This window comes from Apium graveolens, chromosome 9 (genome assembly GCF_009905375.1).
Source record: "Apium graveolens cultivar Ventura chromosome 9, ASM990537v1, whole genome shotgun sequence".
In the NCBI taxonomy this organism is placed as follows: domain Eukaryota; kingdom Viridiplantae; phylum Streptophyta; class Magnoliopsida; order Apiales; family Apiaceae; genus Apium; species Apium graveolens.
Genome location: NC_133655.1, coordinates 9,969,726 through 9,992,685, shown reverse-complemented (window position 1 = coordinate 9,992,685; position 22,960 = coordinate 9,969,726). Strand labels below are relative to the sequence as shown.

Sequence of the window (22,960 nt, the reverse complement as noted above, 5' to 3'; positions counted from 1 at the left end):
AGCGTCGGTTGATAAAAATGCCGACACCTATAATATTTATTTATAACGGCACTCCTCCAATAATCGACGGCTAAAGCTGTTTAATTAAAAAAATATATTTTCCCATTTTATTGATATTGTTTTCAACCTACTTCACATATATACACATCCATCAAATAAAAATATAACAAACATCAAAGGAAAACACGCAAAAGTAAAATTATGAAATATCATCATAAAATAAATTAAAATAAATTTAAATAAATTTGTGATATCTTGTTTATCCTTGGAATAAAAAGTACATTAATATCTACGAGTATTACATTTTACAGACAGACTGTTTTAATTCAAAATGAAGCTAATGAAACAGGAAATAGCAGCTTTCAATTGTGAGTTGTGACTTCATTCGGAATAGCAACCTGCAACCTTGTAAGGCATGCTATCAGAGGTCTAAGCTGATACCACAAGCCTACAGTAGGAAGGAGACTCGTTATCTTATGATGCAAATAAGAGGATAGAAATGTAACAAAAATGAGAACAAAATTTGTTAAATCAAATAGAAAATCATTGATAATAAAATTCATTGATAATCAAGAGATTTCAACGCGCTAACCATGCATGGGAGTATTTGCGTCCTTGAAAAGATTAATGATCATTAAATAGTCAAGTTGGCATGGTAAGGAAGATACATCTAATTGGTACTTCCAAAAATATTTAACAGAAGTGGTTGAACTCTCTGTTCAGATTAAAGTTACTTTTCTTAACCCTTATCATCATAATTTAGAACCTATACACGTGGTAGCAACTATAAAAAAATACCTCCAAATCCAGGAATAATGCCAATCTGCAGCTCAGGGTTGCCTAGTTGTGCATAAGATGTAGACATATGTGCATGACAACTCTAGGAAGTGAGAGAGTGAAAGAAATGAACACAAGAAATTCTTTAGAGACTGTAGACACAATCCGCACAGCCATATTGGTTAAGAAGATATTTCTCTAAATTTAATTAATTACGGAAATACAAGGTGCAAAAACATAAGGAATTCCTGTGCCTAGCTTCAAGGGCATTTGTGGCGGCAATCATTTTCACGAGAATAGGGTCTCTCCTCGAAAGAAACTAAATGAGATAGAGAAGAACAGAAATTTATAAGAAATTATATGGCTTCAATAACAATGGATGGATATTACTAGTCACCAATATTGCGTATCAATTTTATCATTGATCTATCATAGTTATGCTTTGAAGCAACTACCACAAAATATTTGCTCAAATAAAGTTTGGATTTATTTATCTTCATTCTAATACAAGGTTGAAAATTTAAATCTATTAATCATGCTCAATAATGTTACTAGATAGTTTCAGATAAAAGCATGTTAGGACACAAAGCGAGACAAGAAAAACACTGACATTAATTCAAAATCCTGACAAACAATCTATAGTAGCAGAACATTAGACGAATAGAACATTAATTTTGAGAGTCAATAAATATGAATTAATCACTTTGATTAGCCAGGGATAGAAAACAAAAGTGATTTACAGCTTTACTCATTGATTGTGCTATTTTCATATCTATTAGTTACCTAAACAAAAAGGTAAAGAGAAGCCCAAAGCAGTAATATAAACTTCACTTTCTCTCTATTTAAAATAATTAAGTAGATGAGAGTACAAAGCAGAAGATTTTGGTTATATAGTGTCCTGTAACATGTGTTTTATATAATATTAGTCACGTAGCTCAGTGTAGATGCAGTGTCTGTAAAACAAATTCCTAAATATCAGAGGTGAGAATTGCAGAGAATTACAAAGAATTGAATCACGGGACCAGAGATGAGAAACATATAATAGACTACAGGGGGAAAATGTGGAGAGTTGAGGGCTCAGAATTCAAATTCTAGGAATAAAATAGAGATAGATTAGTTGAAGTGGTCCATTACATACATGTCATTTATGTCAATTACATTGTAACTCGAGGTTTTTTAGTACAAACAAAGAAAAAACTAAGAATTCTTAGTTGGTAAATACATTCAATAGAAAGATTGTCAAATCAATTTCAATAAAAACCCCAAAATTAAAACCTAAAAAATTATCATTTCTAATTTAATATAAATAAATTGAGTAGAGTGCTCAATTCGATTTGAATGAAAACTCACAAATTGATTTGCTACGAAGATCCAAAAGCCCAAGTCGATTTGCTAAGATAAGACCCAGCAACTAAGCCAAGCAGTTCCATGGATTTTCTGCATTAGAGAAAATAAAAAAAAATTAAATAGCTCTTCTGCCTTTTGTAGAATAGATCGATCTGAAAGATTATGTAGAAGAGATTGAAGGGATCCGAGAACCATTGTCATAGATGGGAGATGACCAAAGGGGGAGGAAGTTGCTCGTGAACAGGTGGAGAGAGATACAATATCAATTACACTTGCACGCTAATCGACGTTTTTTAGCTTGAGCTTTGTAACGTGGGTTAAGCACATAATAGGTACGCAAGTATAAATAATTAAAAAGTGAATAATGATAAGATATATATAGGGGTATTTCATTAGAATTTAGTTTATTATTTTATAATAAGTGATAAAAAAGTAATGCTAAAAAATTTAAAATATAATTGAATCGTTAAATTGATCAAGTAATAAACGAAATTTACGTGTAACATATTTTTATGTAAACATCTATAATATGGTTTATGAAGAGTTAAGTTCTATATTTAATATTTATATAATGTTTAGGACTTTTTAAAAAAAAATCAAGTTGAAAAAGATTTTTGAAAAAATAATATCAATTTTTAAAAAATTTACAAATATATATATACTTTTTAATTTTTTGCAAAATTATGATTTTACAAATATTTTTTTTTCAAAAAAATGACTTTTTTGCAACTTGATGCAATTATATGTAATCTCCACGGGTTTTTGCGTTTGACTAGATTGCCAAAAAACTCGATAGAACTATTTGCATATTTGGTTGATTTTCGTTGCATAGTATTTTTATAAATATTTTCAAAAAACAGTAAAATTGTAAAAAAAAATCGTATTTTTGGTAATTTCTCTAATTTTTAATCTACTTACAAAAGTTCAACTTTTTCAAATTAAGAAAAAAAATAAAATTTGTGCAAGAAACATTTTTTTCATGTTTGTTTCAACATTTAAAAAATTATAATTGTGAAATATAATTCTAAATTTATAAGAAATAAACATACTTTCCTATATTTATTGTCAAAATTATAAAATCTACTACAAATTATTTATTATAAGATAAAAATATTTAAATAAAATAATGTGATGATCATTTTTTTAGGGACTTAAGATGACTTTGAAAATGAAATAAAAAAAATACGAAAACTTAATAAATTTATTTTAACCAAATATTGAAAAAGATAGGTTTTTACCGATTTTTAGTAAATCCAAAATTTCATTATTAATTTTAGAAGAAGTATGTCAGGAGGAGAGAAGATTGTGTTAGCAACCGGCCCAGTTCACCTTTGTTGGCGACATAGGGAACCAACGCTTATGAAATTTTTTTGGAATCACTGTTTCAATCAGCCGACGCTTATCTTAATTTTAGGCGTTGGCTGTTTATAAACCGACACATTTGTATATTTTAAACATCGGTTATTCATAGCAACCGACGCAATAAATCTACTCATGGGCACAATAGCGTCGCCTAAACTAGCAACCAACACTTAAATGTGTATAAGCGATGGTTTTCTCTAAAACCGACGCAAAAGGTGTGAAATATTAAGCGAAAATTGTGCAGGACTTAAGTAAAGCACGACAATGAAAGTAAAAGAAAAGAGGGGAACTTCATTGTTAATAGACAGAAATATGGGCAACAACTGCCTAGGTGAACAAGACCCCTTCAACTTGACATAGCAGTTCCAACAATGTACAATGAATGAAACATAAGCATGAAATGGAGCACTATGAATACCTCAGTTATCATTTGAGCTTGCTTAGCTAGTCCTCACTAAAAGAATAATGATTTGCTCCAAAAGCTTCACATATTTTTAGGATTTTATTCTTTGCTTTTCCTCGGAGACGAAGACCGCAAATATATTTTTCTCAACCTGTATGATACTTCACTGTCAGGAAGTCAATATTATCATATACGACTCGTATGTATATAAAAAATAATGCAAGCAATAACAATTATACGTAAAAACAACTGAATAGGTAATGAAAGGACTACATATACGTTACCCAATTTCTCTACGAAATAAACTTTTCAGTTTTCACTACTTCATCTCAAGTGAATATAATCAACCAAATCCAGAGGTATTAACCTTTTCCCCACAAACAGGATCAATGACTGGGTGCCCGACAACAGCCTGCTTCAAGTACACATTACCCCGGTAGCACGAAATAAAATCCTTTTAAATGACATAGATTTCGCTTTAGGGACAAGACCGCTTATAAAAGCCAATTTAACTTTTTGCAGAGTACGATATATGATGCGAGGTATGATAGAAAATGGGGCAAGACAAGGTGTAAGAGAAAGTGTTGAGCAACATGCTACTTTGTTGGCTCAAAATGTACCCCTAGTTGATCCTATGGACATTGCTTCCGACAAGGAACAAGTTTTAGCATCACTACAGGTGGAGCCACAGCCGGACTCTGGAAATTGGGTATCTAGTATTTTGCTAATTTTACGACAACATCTACCATTTTTATGGGGTTTTATCTGCTTTTGCACCTCTGCTTAACCATATCTAACACAGTTCAAGGGCTTGAATTTGTTAGGTTGGACTTGCCAGATTCTGTTGGGGAAGTTATTGCATGTTTTATATTAGTTCTTCAAGGTCAACAGGTGCTGGCACTTGTATCACGTTTTATGCATGCCAGGGTTAAGAGAGGTATTTATCTAAAGTATGTATGTTCTTCAAGTCAATTTTACAATTAATTTGAAGTAAAATGTTTACTCTCCTGCTAAGAACCAGGTGATTTAGTAAGTACAGTCTCTTATATATTTAACTGTGGTATGATACTGATAATTTGAGTTTGGTACTGCCAACATGCTATACATATCTAGATTTTACGTTTCTAACCTAAATTAAATCAAGAGATACATATTTTTGTACTTTCTACATTCTTATTGATTCCTACTGCTTCTCATCCAATCCAACTAGATAATATTTATTTGTATTTATTGTGTTGTTACATCAATCTTTTTCTATTAACTTATCTCATCATTTCATAATTAAAAACATAGGCAGTGAGCATGGACTTAAAGCACAGGGGGAAGGGTGGTTACTCACCGTTGCCTTGCTTGAAGGGAACAACTTGGCCACTTTTGAGTCAACTGGGTTCTCTGATGTTTATGTAGTGTTTAGCTGCAATGGTAGGACTAAAATCAGCTCAATCAAGTTCCATAAATCTGATCCTCTGTGGAACGGTATGTTTCTGGTTTATGTATTCAACAATTGGCATGTTACTCTGGTGTTACATCGAATTGCTACAGGGGAAAAGAAAATGTCTCAAGCATGGAATTTAATATCCTATTCCTTGACTAGTTTAACATTATTAGCCTTGTTATCTGATTAAAATTCTGGCGTGAACTTTTAAAAAATATTTGAATTTGATGCAATGGATGAACCCCCACATCAAAACCAGAACTTTACTGCTAGCGTTAAATTCCGATCTAAAAACCAGCAAATGGCTAATAAACCATACTCTACGCAACAATATAACTTCACTGCTAGACAATTAGAATTAGCACAATTACATGTACATATATACACATAGAGATAGAGAAATATGGCATATTAAAACCCTTATTCAATTTGCTTCAGCAACTATTCCGATCTAATAAGAGCAAATTTCTACTCTTAGCAAACTCTCCTCAATAACAACAATTAAATTTTAAAATACAGATCAATTCTATTTAGGACTCATACTTTGATATTAAACTTGTGATTAAAATCAGCACCACTGCATTTATATTAAACTTGCTATTTCATAGATTGCTTTATCTTATAGGAGTAACATTTAGTATGCTCCCATCATCGATTACTCGGTCCAAAACTTGAAATTATTGATACTACCACACTTTCCACTTCTACCTGTTAGTCATATAGAAGCAAAGCAAGCTACCTGTTCTACGCGTTATACAATACAACACACTTTCCACTTCATCGATCTAGTTGTTATTTTGTCGTCATTGATACTAGCACACTTTCCACTTATATCAAGCCATATAAATTAGACAAAAAAACACTTAAATACCATTATTTCATAAAGTTAAAAATCCAGAAATAACAAAAACAAAAAATATTTTTTGTGTGTGTAAAATACCATTGTCATGGATCTCAAAATCTTGAGATCTCAAGTCAAAACTAAAATCCATTTCTTCATCTTCTTGAGGCCTTCCTTGTTTTCTCAACTTCTCAACTCCCATCAACAAACTCCTCAACTTCCCAGGAGACAATCCCCCTCCTCCACTTTCCTCAAAATCAACTAAAGAGGACCTGAAATGAAAGAGAGAACATAAAAAGTCGAGTTTAAGTAGAGAAACTTTGATTTGAACCCTAATTGAAATCTAGAACCCCAATTTGAAGAAACCTTAATTAAAGCTTTCAAATTTCACACACAACCGTGTCCAGAGATTCTGAAATCAATTAATTTGACACTCCGTGACTAGATCTATACTTCAAGTAACGAGAGGGAGAGAATAAGATTTAGGAGAGAGAGGAAGAGAGAGAGGGAGTTGGAAGAGCGAGAGAGACAAAGAGGGGTTAATCAAAAACAGGATTAAGTGAAAAAATAAATAGGGCGGCCGGTGAAAAATGAAATAATGAGCGCGATTTAAAATTTACCTGTATTTTAAAATTTATATAAATATATTAAACAAAATATCTTAAATAATATTTAAATATCTAACTCATTTATCTATAAGATTTTATTTATTTAAAAATGTATTTATCACTTTTATATTATTTATTTATTTAGGAATCAAAGTAATACTTAATTTTTTCTTTTACATTAAAATTACAACATATTATTAATTTAGTAAAACAAAATATTACTTAAAAAAAATAAAATATTGACATCTATATGGTTAGATACTCAAAAAACAAAAGATGTATATATTTTAGTGATTCGACTAAAACTACTTACCAGTGTCAAGTTCTCTATCAATATTTTGGTTTTTAAAAATATTTATAAATGATCCAACCGTATGGATGTCAAGAACTGTGTATATTGGTGATATGACAAAAGTTTCAGAAAAAAATTAATTTATTTCATTTGCTATTTTAACAATCAACCAATGATTTAACTAGTGCTACTTATCCGTGTTTAGTCCAATGTTGATATTTCAATTTTTTAAAAAATATTTATGAATGATCCAGCCGTACAGATGTAAATATATATATATATATATATATTAGTTATATAACCAAAATTTCATATCAAAATAATTTTATTTGGTTTGCCATTTTAACAGTAAAGCATGAGTTTGACTAGTACAACTAACTGGTGTTTAATCCTGAATGTGTGTTTCTATTATTTTAAAAATATTTTTCAATGATCGAACCGTATGGATGTCAATAGATATATATATTAGTGATATAACCAAAATTTAATATCAAAATAATTTTATTTGGTTTGACTTTTGAACAGTGAAGCATGAGTTTGACTAGTTTAGCTAACTAGTGTTGAATCTTGAATTAGTGTTTCGATTATTTTAAAAATATTTTTCTATGATCGAATCATATGAATGTCAATAGATATATATATTAGTGATATAACCAAAATTTTATATCAAAATAATTTTATTTGGTTTGACATTTTAACAGTCAATCATCAGTTTGACTAGTACAACTAACTAGTGTTAAATCTTGAATTAGTGTTTCAATTATTTTAAAAATATCTTTCAACGATCCAACAGTATGTATGTCAATAAATATATATATTAGTGATATAACCAAAATTTCATATCAAAATAATTTTATTTTGTTTGACATTTTAACAGTCAAACATCAGTTTGACTACTACAACTAACAAGTGTTGAATCTTGAATTAGTGTTTTGATTATTTTAAAAATATTTTTCAACGATCCAACCGTATGGATGTCAATAAATATATATATATTAGTGATATAACCAAAATTTCATAACATAATAAATTGATTTGGTTTGACATTTTAACAGTCAAGCATCATTTTGACTAGTACACCTAACTAGTGTTGAATCTTAAATTAGTGTTTCGATTATTATAAAAATATTTTTCAACGATCCAACTGTATGGATATCAATATATATATATAGGGAAATGGTCAAATACAAACTAAAATTAAAATAGAAACTTAGAACCAATGTAAGCCATTAGATCTACCTAATCTAATGGTCCCCCTAAATCACACCACCCAACTATCCTGCACTCTCCCAAACCCAATTTCAGCTTTTTCCCTCCGTTTTTAATTTGATATTTCCCGTCAAACCGTAATATTTTAAAAAATCTGATTTCACTGTATTTTTCAACATCTCTCAACGATCGATTTGCATACCATATGTGTTATGTTTCGAATTAATTTTAAAAAGAAAATTATTTGGTTTCTAGTTTCCATTCTAAATTGGTTTCTATTGGAGTAGCCCCATATATATATTAGTGATATAACCAAAATTTCATATCAAAATAATTTTATTTGGTTTGACATTTTAACAGTCAAACATCAGTTTGACTAGTACAGCTAACTAATGTTGAATCTTGAATTAGTGTCTCGATTATTTTATAAATATTTTTCAACGATCCAACCGTATGTATGTCAATATATATATATATTAGTGATATAACCAAAATTTGAATTTAAAATAATTTTATTTGGTTTGACATTTTAATAGTCAGGTATCAGTTTGACTAGTACAAATAACTAGTGTTGAATCCTGAATTAGTGTTACGATTATTTTAAAAATAATTTTCAACGATCCTACCGTATAGATGAATATATATATATATATATATATATATTAGTGATATAATAAATGTTTCATATTAAATAATTTTATCAAAATATTTAATTTTTTCTGAAATTCTTCAAATGTCACCCATACAAATAAATGTTGACATTAATATGGTTGTATCATGAAATAATATTTCTTAAAAATTGAAATTATCAAAAATCATGTGCTAATTTAAAACAGAATCTGTCATAAATTATTATCCGCAAAAAATTTGAGAAAAGTCAAATTTACCGCCAAAATTTTAATTTCAGTCGTAAATTGGATGTTCAAATATTTTCCGTCACAAATATTTCGTCGTAAATTGAGATGAAATATTTTTTTATTTAATTTCAATTTAAAATTTTAATAAAAATATTTAACTTACGACGAAATGTTCACATCGTCGCAACTTCAAATAATTTTTATTTTTGTTTAATCGTGTCGTGCATAATTTTATTAATAAAATACTAAACTTACGACGGTTTTGGCTTTCGTCGTAAATAATTACGACGTTTTACTTTTTTCCGTCGTTAATTGGGCGCGCATTTTTTTCCATCGTAAGTTGGCCGTCGTAATTGGCCTATTTTGTTGTAGTGTAATTTGGATATTTTTCATTCTCAAATCGAGGAGGTTTCTTGACATAAACTTCCTTTTTAAGAAATCCATTTAAGAACACACTCTTTACATCCATTTGGTATAACTTGATTTTATTGTAGCATGCAAATGAAAGTAGTATTCTGATTGATTCCAATCTTGTGCCACCCAAACATCACATTTATCAAATTGATTGAGTTCTTCTAGCATTTCCATGATCCAATTTTAATTATTAAGAGTTTCATTGATATTCTTTGTTTCTTCCCTAGCTTGGAAAAGCTGAAAAAGCACAAATATTTGTTGTACCTTTTCTTATCTTAATTCCTTCTGATCTATCACCAAAATTAATTCTGGAGGATGATTTGTCACTGTCTGAGATGACTTTGGTAGAGAATTTTGAGCTATGACTTCCTCATTTGTTCAAATAGATACTTACCATCAAAATATATTATGAAGCTTCTCAGTAGCTCTATTTCTCCTTGGACCTTTCAAAGTAAGTCTAGATAACTGTTCCAAAGTTTTATCAATAGATGAAGAAGTTCCAGCTTTTTTATCAACTTCTGGAGTTGCATCTTTTGACTTGTCAACTTACTGCGAATCAGTATTCTTCACTGCCAGCTCGCTGCCAGTACCAGTACCTGCAACGTCTTCCTCTTCCCTTGATAGATCATCATTAGACTCTTGAAATGAGACATCAATAGACTCTTTAACAACATTTTTATATATATTATACACTCTATATGCATGACCTGTTAAAGAATAACCTAAAAATGTAACTTCATAAGATTTAGAACCCAATTTACCATCCCTTTTAGACATTTTAATTATAAAGCACTTTGTACCAAAGATATTGCAGTACCCAATATTAGGTTTCTTCTTCCTCAATTCATATGGAGTCTTGTTGAGTAATGGCCTGATTAGCACTATGTTAAGAACATAACTTGTTGTGTTGACAGCTTTTGCCCAAACAGTCCTTGGCAACATGCTTTCCTGAAGCAAAGTCCATGTTGTTTCTTGCAATGACATGTTCTTATGCTCCACAACTCCTTTTTGTTGTGGTGTACGAGATGCAAAAAATTGATGTGTACTTTTTTTACAGTAAGGAATAAAGTCCTTTTGGAATTAACCACCATGATCACTTCGTAGATCTATAAGTCTTGTTTCATGCTTATTCTAAAGTAACTTGATTAGCTTATAGATCACTTCGTAGATCTATAAGTCCTTTTGGAATAAATGCACAATATTTAGTAGATAATAACAATACCCAAGTATAGCTAGAATAATCATCAACAAGAACAAAAGCATACCACCTGCAATACTCTTATAAGCTTCCGGACCAAATAAATCTCTAAAGGTTTAGAAGTTGATACCACTTTCTTTACTTTGTGTGATGTTCTGATTTGCTTTTCTAGTTGACAAGAAGTACATGTTTCTATTTTAACATACTTCAATTTTGGTAATCCTCGAACTAGCTATTTTATTGATAGCTTGCTAAGTAATTTCATGTGTGCATGTCCAAGTCTTTTTTGCAAAATTTCTAGACTTATATCAATTGCTTCTAAACAACATGATTGTTCCTGTTCTTCAAAATCCAATACATAAATAAAAAAATTCTATACTAGCAACTAGAGGAATTTTATTAGAACCCACAAGTATAATACACTCATGTTGACCAAATCTAATTTATGACCATCATTAAATAATTGACTTATACTAAGCAGATTTTAAGTAAGATCTTTAACATATTGAGCTTTATTTAAAGACACAATACAATTACTAATTTTTCCTTTTCCAAGAATAGAAAGAGTCTTGTTATCATCAATTATGACACTTCCACCCTTCTTCATCTTTAGACTAAAAAACTGAGATTTGTCTCCACTCATGTGCATTGTTGCACCACCATCCAAAATCCATTAATTTGACTTTAATTTTGCCATGAGAGAAACCTACAAAACAAATAAAGATAACTAAACATTTTGTTACCCATTTTAGCTTGGGTCCAGCATGGTTAGTAGATAGAACATATAAAACATTCAAATCATATTTTTTAGCCTAATTTTAAATATTTTGGGAGTCTGATTCTTTGTTCTGCCGGTCTTGTCAACTTGCCATTTTGGTTTAACAGCTTGCTCCGGTGAGCTGTCTGTCTATTCCATCTTTTTGACACTGCCCGTTTAACTTTGTATTGCTTAGCTAGATGACCTTTTTTCCCACCCGTGTTGCCACCTTTCCTGGGCAGAACATAGTCACTTAAAATCCCATTTTTGCCTTCATACTTCAGAGAATGATCCTTTGATGTAGATGCCATTCCAAGACCACCTTTATCCAAAGGAACTCGAGTTTGTTGGATCATAGATTTGAGTACTTCTTTTCCTTGAACAAACTTTCCCCTTTATTTTTGAAGATTCTTGATTTCATCTTCCAGTTCCTTGATCTTCTTAGCTTGTTCTTCTTAGCTTGTTCTTCCTTGAGTTCTTTTGTTCATTCCTACTCATAATTTGTTGGTTGTTTTTTTAAGTTGAGCAATCTGTTCCTTGAGATTTTTTATTATTTTAACATTTGATTTGGAATCCATTAGATCTGAAATGACTATTCGAAGATGAATATTTTCTTATTCTAGCTCATAATTCTCATTCTTTAAATTTATAAGCTCAATCATTGATTGAATAGCTTTATCCTGCATGGCTAGTTCATCTAAAGAAAAAATATAATGTACTTTAGAACTAATAAAATTTACCTTGCTACTTGAGTCTAATCCATTGTAATCAGTTTCACATGATTTTTCAAGTCTTACATAATCTAAGTTAACCATCTCTCCACTTGACTCGTCATAATTTGAATCTTAATCATCACTTCAAGTCAGAAGTGCTTTAGATTTCCTCTTGTCTCTGAAATCAGCTTCATGTTTAGGCCGTTTTAACTTATTTTTCAGCTTGTAGCAATCTCTTTTGAAGTAAATTTGGTTTCCGCATTCATGACATGTGTCTTCCTTTGAATCTTTCTTTGCACCAAAAGCTTTTCCTTTGTCTCTCCTCATTTTGTTCTTCTTTTCAATCAGTTTCTTGATTTTCCTGGACATGAAAGTCATTTCTTCATCTGACTCTTAGCCCTCATCTGATTTCAGCTTGTTAATAGACGAGTGCAAATATAAATTATTATTTTCTCAGTTGGTAGTTTGACACGTTCAGATTTGATGGCTTCAATTCTTGACTTAAATTTTTCCAGCTCAGCAAAGATAGTTAGATGATCCATTGTATTAGAATTTGTAGCAGATTCCAAAATTGTAGTCTTGGATTGATAGATAAAAGGAACCAAGCTAAATACTATCATGTTGATCTCCTCTTGTGAAATCTTCTTTCCCAATATTTGTAAACCATTTATTGTATTCTGGAACCTTACTTAAGCTTCCTTGATAGTTTCAACATCTTCAAGCTTGAAGTTTCCAAGATCATTCAATAGAGCACTAAGTTTAACTTTCCTCAATGCTTTTAATCTTTCATGGTATGTTTCAAGAGCATTTCAAATCTCCTTGACAGTATTGAAAGATGATAATTTATCATATTCAGCTTGATTTGGACCCATAATAAGCATGCTTCTAGCTTTCCATTGTATCCAATCTTTAATAGCTCCTCAGTAGTAAGTGCATCAACATCTTTGACTCTCCCTTTGTCATCTTTAAACTCATATGGTCCTTTCTGAACTACTCTTAGAACAAGTGGATCCCTTTATCGATTTCTTCGTCTTCCTCTTCTTCTTTGTTTAAATATTCATTCATTTCTTGAGGATCCATTAGGCTTATAGTATGAATAAATGATAACAATGAGAAGAGATTTTGGGAGAGATTTTCAGTGATGATTCAGACTTCTTAAAAAAAGCTTTTAAATATCGAGCGGTTATGAAATATATTTGTGTATGTGACCATTAGGAATAGAAAATATAATAAAAAAAACAGAGAGGATGTTGAGGAGGGCTGTTGGTATTGTCTGCAATCTTTATACAGACAGACTTATGTAAAGTGTTTGAGATATAAAACTGAGAAAAGAAAGTTGCGTTGTTGTATTACTAAAGAAACTGTAATACATAAATAATAGAAACCAACCAGGAAGGTGGTGCAGAAAAAAAATGAAAACATTCCTACTATTACTCCAGTACTGCTACTAATTTAAACGCTTCCTAAAACTACTCAACTACGTGCATGACTAAGTCACATGACTATATCTGATAAATCTATCTATTATTTATTCAGTAATTAAAATCAAACAAGCCCAGCAGTCTTGACTAAAAGCCCAACATTCACCTCCTTAATCAAAGACTTTTCTTGACTAAATCTTTAACTCCCAGTAACGCTCTCATCTGCTCGAACTTCACCTTCGACATGGCTTTGGTTAAAATATCAGCCTTCTGCTCCTCTGTTCGAACATACTTCAGGATCACTTCTCCACGCTCAACACAATCTCTAATAAAGTGGTAACGAATATCAATATGTTTGTTGCGTCCATGAAATACTGGATTCTTTGACAGATCAATTGCAGATTTATTGTCAACGTACAGTTCCATAGGTCCAATGTATGCATCCGAGATTTGATTTAGAAATTTACGCAACCATATGCCTTGACATGCTACAGCAGTTGCAGCCATAAACTCGGCTTCACACGAAGATAAAGCTACGCATTTTTGTTTCTGTGACACCCAGGATATTTAACTTTCATTCAGATAAAATGCTAACCCACCTGTGCTCTTTCTGTCATCCAAGTTGCCAGCTAAATCACTGTCCGAAAACCCTGCTAATAGATAATTCCCTTTACCTCTCAAGTAAACCAGTCCGAAGCCCACTGTTCCACGTACGTATCGCATTATACACTTCACTGCATTCAAGTGGAGGACAGTGGGTCTTTCCATGTATCTGCTAACAACACCAACTAAAAATGAAATATCTGGGCGTGTGTGCACCAAATATCTCAGACTACCCACAAGGCTTTTATAATCAGTTGGGTTCACAGCCTTTCCTTTCTCGTCCTTGTGCAACTGGATTTTAGGCTCCATAGGATATTTCACAGAGTTACACTCAGACATCCCAGCTTTCTCCAATAATTTTCTCGCATACGCAGCCTGCTTCAATTCTATGTAGTCCTTTCCTTGCTTGACCTCAATACCCAGGTAGTATGACAACTTGCCTAAATCAGACATGTCAAACTCTTTAGCCATCTGCTCTTTAAATTTTCCTATATTCGACAGCCTTGTCCCAGTAATTATTAAATCATCCACGTAGACACCCACTATCAGAGACTCATATCCTTCTCTACGTGTATAAACCGCATGCTCGTGTTGACATTTAGTAAAACCCAGTCCTTCAAGACATCTCCTTAAGCGAGCATACCATGCCCTTGGCGCCTGACACAGTCCGTAGAGAGATTTCATAAGCCTGTACACTTTATGTTCCTCACCAGTTTTTTCGAAACCTTCGAGCTGAAAAACATATACCTCCTCTTGCAAATCGCCATTGAGGAAGGCGGATTTTACATCTAAATGATGGACTTCCCATCCATTTTTAGCTGCAAGAGCCAAGATCAACCGGACTGTCTCCAACCGACTAACCGGGGCAAAAACTTCTTCATAGTCAACCCCTTGTTTTTGTACATAACCTTTTGCTACGAGATGGGCTTTGTACTTGATGACTTCTCCTTCAGTATTTTTCTTTACTTTGAAAACCCACTTTAGCCCAATCGGCCTTTTTCCAACTGGTAGTTCTGTTAGCCTCCAAGTCTGATTTTTTTCTATCGATTCTATCTCTTGATTCATTGCAATTTTCCACTCCTTTTCTTTGGCTACTTCATGTTAGTTTGAGGGCTCTTCCACACTTAGCAGAAGTAAATCATCAGGCAATTCTATCTCTTCTGTTTCATCATAAATTTCTCCCAACAACCTGAATCTTCTCGGTTCAATGCTTTGTGATGAATCTGCTGCTCTGCTTGTTTGTTCAGCTGACTGTGAGGACTCTAATAGTCGAGAATTCTCAGGAGTATATGGAGTCGACTGAAATAAAGGTGACTGGGACTCCAGCTCAAACTCACTAGTTTCTGTCACCCCTGTGCTAATGTTGATCACAGAAAATGTAGGTGCTACAACACCCATACCCATCTCTGTGTCATTCCATGGCCATCCTTTCGAATCCTCAAATATGGCATCCCCGCTTACATGGATTCTCCCTAATTTTGGATCAAATAAACGATATGCCTTGGACCCTGGTTCTTTACCGAGGTTCACAACCGGCTTACTCCGGTCATCCAACTTCTTAACATAAACAGCAGAAATTTTCATATGTGACATACACCCAAAATTTTTAACATGATCAATGTTTGGTTTGTTACCTGACCAAGCCTCGTAGGGTGTTTTTCCAGTTAGAGCTCTAGTGGGTAGTCGGTTCAACAAGTAAACAGCGTGCCTTACTGCTTCACCCCAAAATTTTGATGGCATTTCCCTTTCTTTCAACAAGCTTCTTGCCATCTCAACCACGGTTCTATTCCGACGTTCAACCACACCATTTTGCTGCGGGGAATATGGTGCCGTGAGATGTCTCATGATGCCTGCTTCATCACAAAATTCATTAAATTTTGCTGAGCAAAACTCCCCACTCTGTCTGTCCTCAAGATTTTTATTTTTTCTTCACTGACCATTTTCAACCAGAGCTTTGAACTTTCTGAAAGAATCCAGAGCCTCATCCTTTGTTTTCAACATGTACACCCACATAACTCTACTTAAATCATCAACTAGCAGCATGAAGTAGTGACAGCCACCTGGTGTTGGCGGTGAAATGGGACCACACAAGTCACCATGGATGAGCTCCAGAATTTTGCTTGCAGTGAACGTCATTTTTGAAGGAAATGATTTTCTGGTCTGTTTAGATACCAGACAACCCTGGTACACATCTTTTGGTTGTACCATTTTTGGCAAACCATACACCATATCATTTTCTGACATAATTGACATAGCCTTAAAATTAACGTGGCCCAGTCTGGTGTGCCACAACCGAGTTGTTTCCTCAGCTCTTGACAACAAGCAAACACCTCCTGTATCCTCAATAATTATTTTATAGAGTCTGTTTGGAGATCGACGTACCTTCATCACCAGCTTTCCAGACGTGTCATAAACCCACAAGAATTCAGCTTTCATAATTACTTTGTTCCCCTCTTCTGACAGTTGACCCAAAGATATGATATTACTACAAAGAGTTGGGATAAAATATACCTCTTTCAACAACCTCTGTTCTCCATTCTTGCATTTAAAAACTATCGATCCCTTTCCCTTTATGCTGACTGTTGATCCATCTCTGAAATGAACCTTCCCAGCTACATTTCCATCTAGTTCCTTGAATTTAGATCGATCCCCAGTCATATGGTTGCTTGCCCCGTTATCAAGATACCATAAGTTGCTCTGTATTTTTCTGTCACCATCTGCACTTAGCTTAGGAATAACTCCTCCCTCGTTTAGTAAGACAAGCTCACCGTCACTTGTATTCTTTTCAGACAACATAAGTGCTGGCTCGTCATCAACTATCTGTGTCAAATTTGCCTCTTATTTTTTCTCTTTTTCTCGCCTTGGTTTTCTGCATTCTGATGCGTAATGACCGTAAATGCCACAATTATAGCATTTCAGCTTACTCCTATCACGTCTTGAGCCATTTTCACGACCTCCATCTTCGGATTGGCCCTGTTTTCCTTTGTCTGTACTGTGGCTTTTGGCAAAACCTTTTCCTTTACCACGACTCCCACCTCCAGAATGATACTTTTCAAGGCCACCCTTATTCGATCTTTTCTGCCACTCCTCCTGAGTTAACAGAAGTTGACCTCCAGTGCTTTCTGCCTAGTCCACGCAACCTTTCATCATGGGCCTTCAGTCGACCCACCACCTCATCTACCGTCATCTCTTCCATATTTCCAAATTGCTCTATGGTTGAAGCAATCTGCAAATATCTTGAAGGAACTGCACGAAGCAATTTCTTCACGACGTTGGATTCCTCCATATTTTCTCCTAGAACACGGATATTTGTTACTATACCATACAACTTCATACAAAAGTCGTCAAGCTGGTCCTGTTTCCCTCATGCTCATCGTCTCAAACTCCGTCTTTAACGTCTGTACTTTCGCCTTTTGTACACGGTCAGCGCCTATGCACATTGTCTTGATCGGGCCTCCTTGGCGGATGTCTTTTCAACAATGGATAGCAATACCTCCTCTGGTATGCTCTGGTAGATAGTAGCTAATGTTATTTTATCCATCCTTGCTTCCACAGCTACCTTTGGGTCATCTGGGTCTATAGCATCCCACACTCCTTGTGCTTGCATATAGACTTTTAGCTTCAGTGACCATGACGTGTAGTTGTTCTTCGCCAACATAGGATAACTCAAACCAATAGTGCCTTCTTTGTGCTTCTGCGTCTCCATTACAACTGATGTCTTAGGCATGTACTTGGGCATCCACTGGTTTTATCAAGCTCTGATAGCAAAATATTGTCTACAATCTTTATACAGACAGACTTATGTAAAGTGTTTGAGATATAAAACTGAGAAAAGAAAGTTGCGTTGTTGTATTACTAAAAGAAACTGCAATACATAAATAATAGAAACCAACCAGGAAGGTGGTGCAGAAAAAAACTGAAAAAATTCCTACTATTACTCCAGTACTGCTACTAATTCAAACGCTTCCTAAAACTACTCAACTACGTGCATGATTAACTCACAAGACTATATCTGATAAATCTATCTATTATTTATTCAGCAATTAAAATAAAACAAGCCCAGCAGTCTTGATAGCCCAACAGTCTTGATTAAAAGCCCAACAGTTGGGGGTCAAATATTATCATAAGAGCCCCTTAAGTAGAAGTTTTTAAAAGGAGCCTTGCAAGTAGCTCTTATAGTTTCCTAATAGCGATAGTCTGCATGGACATTTAATACTTTTCTTTCGGTTTTCTCCTAATAGTTGTATGTGCTTGGTGATAAAAGACATAATTAGATTGAGTAATAATTATATGGGTGAAAAATTATTATCATAATTGATTTGGATAATAATTATATTTAGAAAATTATTATGAATGTTATGTGTTTGTCACAAAGTTGGAGATTGGACATCAAGAAAGGAAGATTGTATAATAAGTATGGGAAGAATTTTAGAACAAGTATGCTATGTTTGGTGGGTAAGTTATGGGTGGGTGTATATATTACCATTTAAGTTTGATGGGTATATATACATTATCATATGTTTAACTTTAGTCACATCACTCTAATTTATGTACTATCGGATTGCTTGAGATGTATGTACATCCATTTCTCTTTAATCTTGATTTTTCTGTCCGGGTTACACTGGCCTCTTAAATATAAAAACAAAAACGGTTTTTGTCAACATTCTCCTTTGGTTCCACTGTATTTTACTTTTTCATTTCGAATTTTAAAGGTAGTTGGTAATTCATTTGCTTTATACTACATTATATCAAAAACTCTAATGTTTTGTGATAATATTTTCATAGCAGGTTATCAAAGTCCACTTGGTTAAGTTCTAATGAGAAGCATCTAAATTTGAAATGAGCAATTTATGAGCTATCCATATTTTATTTACATATTGGCACATACAACAAGAACATTATTTTAGCATTTATTTTGAAAGGTTATAAGATGCCGACATTCATGTGCACAAAGAGAAAATTTACATGATTTATAAATGGTTAAAGGAGAAAATAAAAATAAATTTAGGTAGGTGCTATCTAAAGAATATCATTGGGAAAGATTTATTTGGATTACTTTTAAAATATAGTGATTAGATTTATATTTGTTTAAAGTTATTATTTTTAATGTATAATTCTTTTGACTATTTACTTATTTTTAGATGTAGCACAATGCGGGAGCTTCTTCAAAAACAGTCTCCTGATTCTCCGGCCTTCAACAAAGCGTCGGGGATTAGAGTAAGGCTGTCCACCATTAAAATAAGACACAACATTAAAATATATCTACCACCATATTTAGTAAATTACAAAAATATCTAGAAAATATTAAATCAAGGCAAAAGAAACAAATTTAAAGTACAAAAGATTAAAAGATTCAATAAAATATATAATTTTTCCTTCTTGACTCACTCCTGAAGAAACTCCTCTAGTAAGATCTAGTAAAATCTAGAATCTTCAATTTTATTTTATAAATAGATAGTCCTTGGCCTATCACTATCTCATCCCTCCCCACATTTTCTTCTCCCCTCTTCTCCTAAGCAACTCAATATACATTTTAGTAAAAATTACAAGTAACTATAGTTTTTGTAGTTTTGAATAATCTTATTAAGATAGTATAGGAGATGTATCAGTTTTTATTTTTTTCTAGAATTTCATCTCCACTATCACAATTTTGATTTTGTATGAGCCAGATGGTAAGTCACATGGTCTTTTTGAATAATCTTATATATGTATGTATACTATGATCACTTAGAATTAATTATTTGTCTAGTCATAACTTTTGAGATTTGTTTTTTCAAGATATCTTTCCTGGCATCACAAAAAAGTTGTGTTTTCATTTCTGTTTTGATACTTGAATTCAATAGTTTTTCATAATTAGAGCTACTTAGATCTTAACTAATTTTGATTTCAGATTTGAGCTAAGTTTTTCATTAATTTTGGTTTTCATCAAATTTCACCCATGTACAACCAAATCAAGATATATAAATTCTTATTTTTGGTTCATTATTTGTTCTTTTTTTAGATCTAAATATGAGAACTCAAAATTTTAATTGTCATCCATGTCCATATAAACTATTAAAATCTATTATTGAAGATTCTACGCATATATTATCAATTTGATTTTAAATACTCTAATCCAAAATACTCATATTACTTGTTTTATCATGTACAGTAAACAATGAAGAAATTGCTCCACAATTAAGAGGTACTATTCTTTTATATTTATCAAATTCATAGAAAATAATTATTAATTATTTATTTAATTATCAGATTCCATGTAATAGTCATTTGTATTTGTTACTTACATTTGATTCAAAAGATTATTGGATGACAAATTATTTATTCTTGATTTGAAGGTGAAACTCTCAACACACCTGGGATTCTGGTTGAACATAGGCAAGTAGTTTGTTTTTATTGCACATCCTTCTTTTACTTGCTGACATGATCACTCATGAATACTTTATAATATTATTTTTTATTGCCCTTCTTCATGATGCAGATATATTCTCTACTGAATTTTGAACCAATTCCCATTAACACAGCTTTTGAAAAGGGAGGGTCTCTTCTACGAAAATTGGAAATGTTAGATTATGTATGCCGATCCAATCATATATGATGTTTGCAATTCAATCATTTCAATTGTATTAATAGCATGTAGCATAATAGTTTCATCAATTTTCAAAATTCTATGTTGTCAATTTGCATTATCTTTATCCATATGTCCTGTACCTCCTCATGTACAATTTTTGTAATAAATTGAAAAATAATCTTTTAATCTTTTACTTGATTGGTTGATTTTGATTTATTTGAATGTATATTCCTCTCTCTATATAGGTATATCCTATAGGTATATCACCGTTTACTAATTAGTTTTATTATTTAGAATAAAACAAAATAGACAACTAAAAAGCAAAAAAGGTCCTTAAAAATAATATTATCAGTTTGAGTAGTGCTAGAGGTATCATATTGTATAATAAAATTTGGTTCCAAATTACATGACATGGTGAGTTGAGATGATATTACTGGTGAGATTTTTGTGAATGGAGGAGGTCCATTTTGGTTACCAATCTGTTACGTGTATCATTATTCTTATCACTTTATTACAAATTGTCACTTATAATGCTTAACACTTGTGCCGTTTTATATTTTTATCTTTTTGTATTATGTACTCAATTATATTTTTGACATTTCTAAGTTTTCAAATTTGTATAGTTTCAACAACATGACAAATTATTACACCCAATATCATTCACTACATTTAAGTGCTTCAAATCACAACCACATACTATCACCTTAAAAATAACTAATTATTATGTTATTATATTTTATTGGTTGTCAGCCATGGTGAGGGGTACAATATTTCCATTATGACATAACAACACATGAATGGTCTATGTTAGCTGCAAGAACTAGGTGGTATACAAAACTACCACTGCTCACACATGTTGATCCTTCAAACTCCAAATGAATTGGATGAGTTTGTTTGTTCATGTATTACACTTGAAAATGTGGCGTCATGAGCTCGTCATAACCCTAAGAACTCCTAATAATTTTCTCATTATAATAAAAGTTGAGATAGTTTGGGGATATGGATGGAGGTCACCCCTTAACTTTTTAAGATTCTTTTAGATGAAAAATTTATTCAATAAATTTTTCTTGCCAGACAAGTTAACCCGTCTTGTTGCCTTTATTTCTAGTGCAAAATTCTGGTTTGTAGTTGAGTAACACCAACTTGATGTTAGGTTAATCTTTTCAAACAAGTTGTCAAGTCCATTCCCCAAAACAAATTACACTAGAATCATTCGGTCTTCAATGTTGATAGTAGTTTCAAATATTCTCAACCTCTTATTACCAATGATGCTTGAATATATTAAAGAACATTTTTCACTATTGGAATGCAAATTTCTTCATTGCAACTAAGACACTATAAATGAACCGAGCTGTTCGTGAGCAGTTCAAGCTCGGCTCGTTAAATTAAAACTCGGTTTGGCTTAGCTCGTAAGAGCTCCAGCTCGAACAACAAAGAGTGTTATTTAAGCATAACGAGTTCGAGCCGAACTCTAGCATGTTCGACTCGAGTTCAGCTCGAAAGCGGTTTCAAATTCATAAATTGGTTCAAAATTGAATAATTCATTTGATAAGCTCTAGTTCGACTCGGTTTACTAATGAGCTCCAGCCCGAATACAACTTTTATGTGATAAAGATGCTCGGCTCGGTTCGTTAAGAAAAATGGTTAAGCTCAACTCATTTTCCTCAAAACTGGACTTGATGACTCAATTCTTTTAAGGCCTTACTAGTATGTACCAATTCTTCGGTCTTGATAGATTTTTTTATAGATATAATATTATTTGATGTCTATAAGTCCTAGTTATTTAAAATTCCTTTATTAACATCAATGTTACACTTTAACTTTAAATATCCCTTGTTCGATTGTGAAGCATTAATAACTATTAAATACCTAGAAAAGAACTCACTTTAATTGTGTGTTACTATTATTATTGATCGAATATATTGACTTCAATTATTCATTTTCGTTCTTTGTATTATAGTATAAGTGATATTTTTTCAAATTATTATTTCTTCAATACTAAAAATATTAACAAATTACCATATGATTTTAGGTTACTCATTTAAGATGAATAACATCCTATATATAAATGTTAATTTTGTATGTGACTCACTATTTTTGGACTACTAGATGTTCTTTTCCTCGGAACCCTCAAACCGGATTTTAAAAAACTGGT

At 32.4% G+C, this 22,960-nt stretch overlaps 1 protein-coding gene and 1 long non-coding RNA gene across 3 annotated transcripts; both read right to left on the bottom strand.

The window, feature by feature from the left end:
* Positions 1–279: 279 nt before the first annotated feature.
* LOC141687442 (uncharacterized) lies at positions 280–6,646 on the bottom strand. 2 transcript variants are annotated; one of them, XR_012561021.1, is made up of 6 exons: positions 6,532–6,646; positions 6,265–6,437; positions 5,229–5,303; positions 3,905–4,040; positions 2,128–2,214; positions 280–448 (listed from the first exon to the last, which is right to left on the bottom strand). It is a non-coding gene; the product is annotated as an uncharacterized LOC141687442 (long non-coding RNA). The 2 variants fall into 2 exon arrangements; XR_012561020.1 differs by lacking the exons at positions 6,265–6,437; positions 6,532–6,646 and having other exon boundaries at positions 283–448; positions 5,229–5,413.
* Positions 6,647–17,075: 10,429 nt separating this feature from the next.
* Positions 17,076–17,976, bottom strand: LOC141684995 (uncharacterized). The gene is made up of 3 exons (XM_074490124.1): positions 17,731–17,976; positions 17,419–17,592; positions 17,076–17,327 (listed from the first exon to the last, which is right to left on the bottom strand). Exons 1-3 carry the CDS (start codon positions 17,974–17,976, stop codon positions 17,076–17,078), a joined length of 672 nt encoding a protein of 223 aa, XP_074346225.1.
* Positions 17,977–22,960: the final 4,984 nt, after the last annotated feature.

Coding starts and splice junctions, on each gene's coding strand:
- LOC141684995 (XM_074490124.1), bottom strand. CDS start 17,976: ATGCCCAAGTACATGCCTAAGACATCAGTTGTAATGGAGACGCAGAAG. Junction 17,593..17,730: donor ACCAGAGCATACCAGAGGAG/GTATTGCTATCC, acceptor TGAGGGAAACAG/GACCAGCTTGACGACTTTTG. Junction 17,328..17,418: donor GAAATATGGAAGAGATGACG/GTAGATGAGGTG, acceptor CTGTTAACTCAG/GAGGAGTGGCAGAAAAGATC.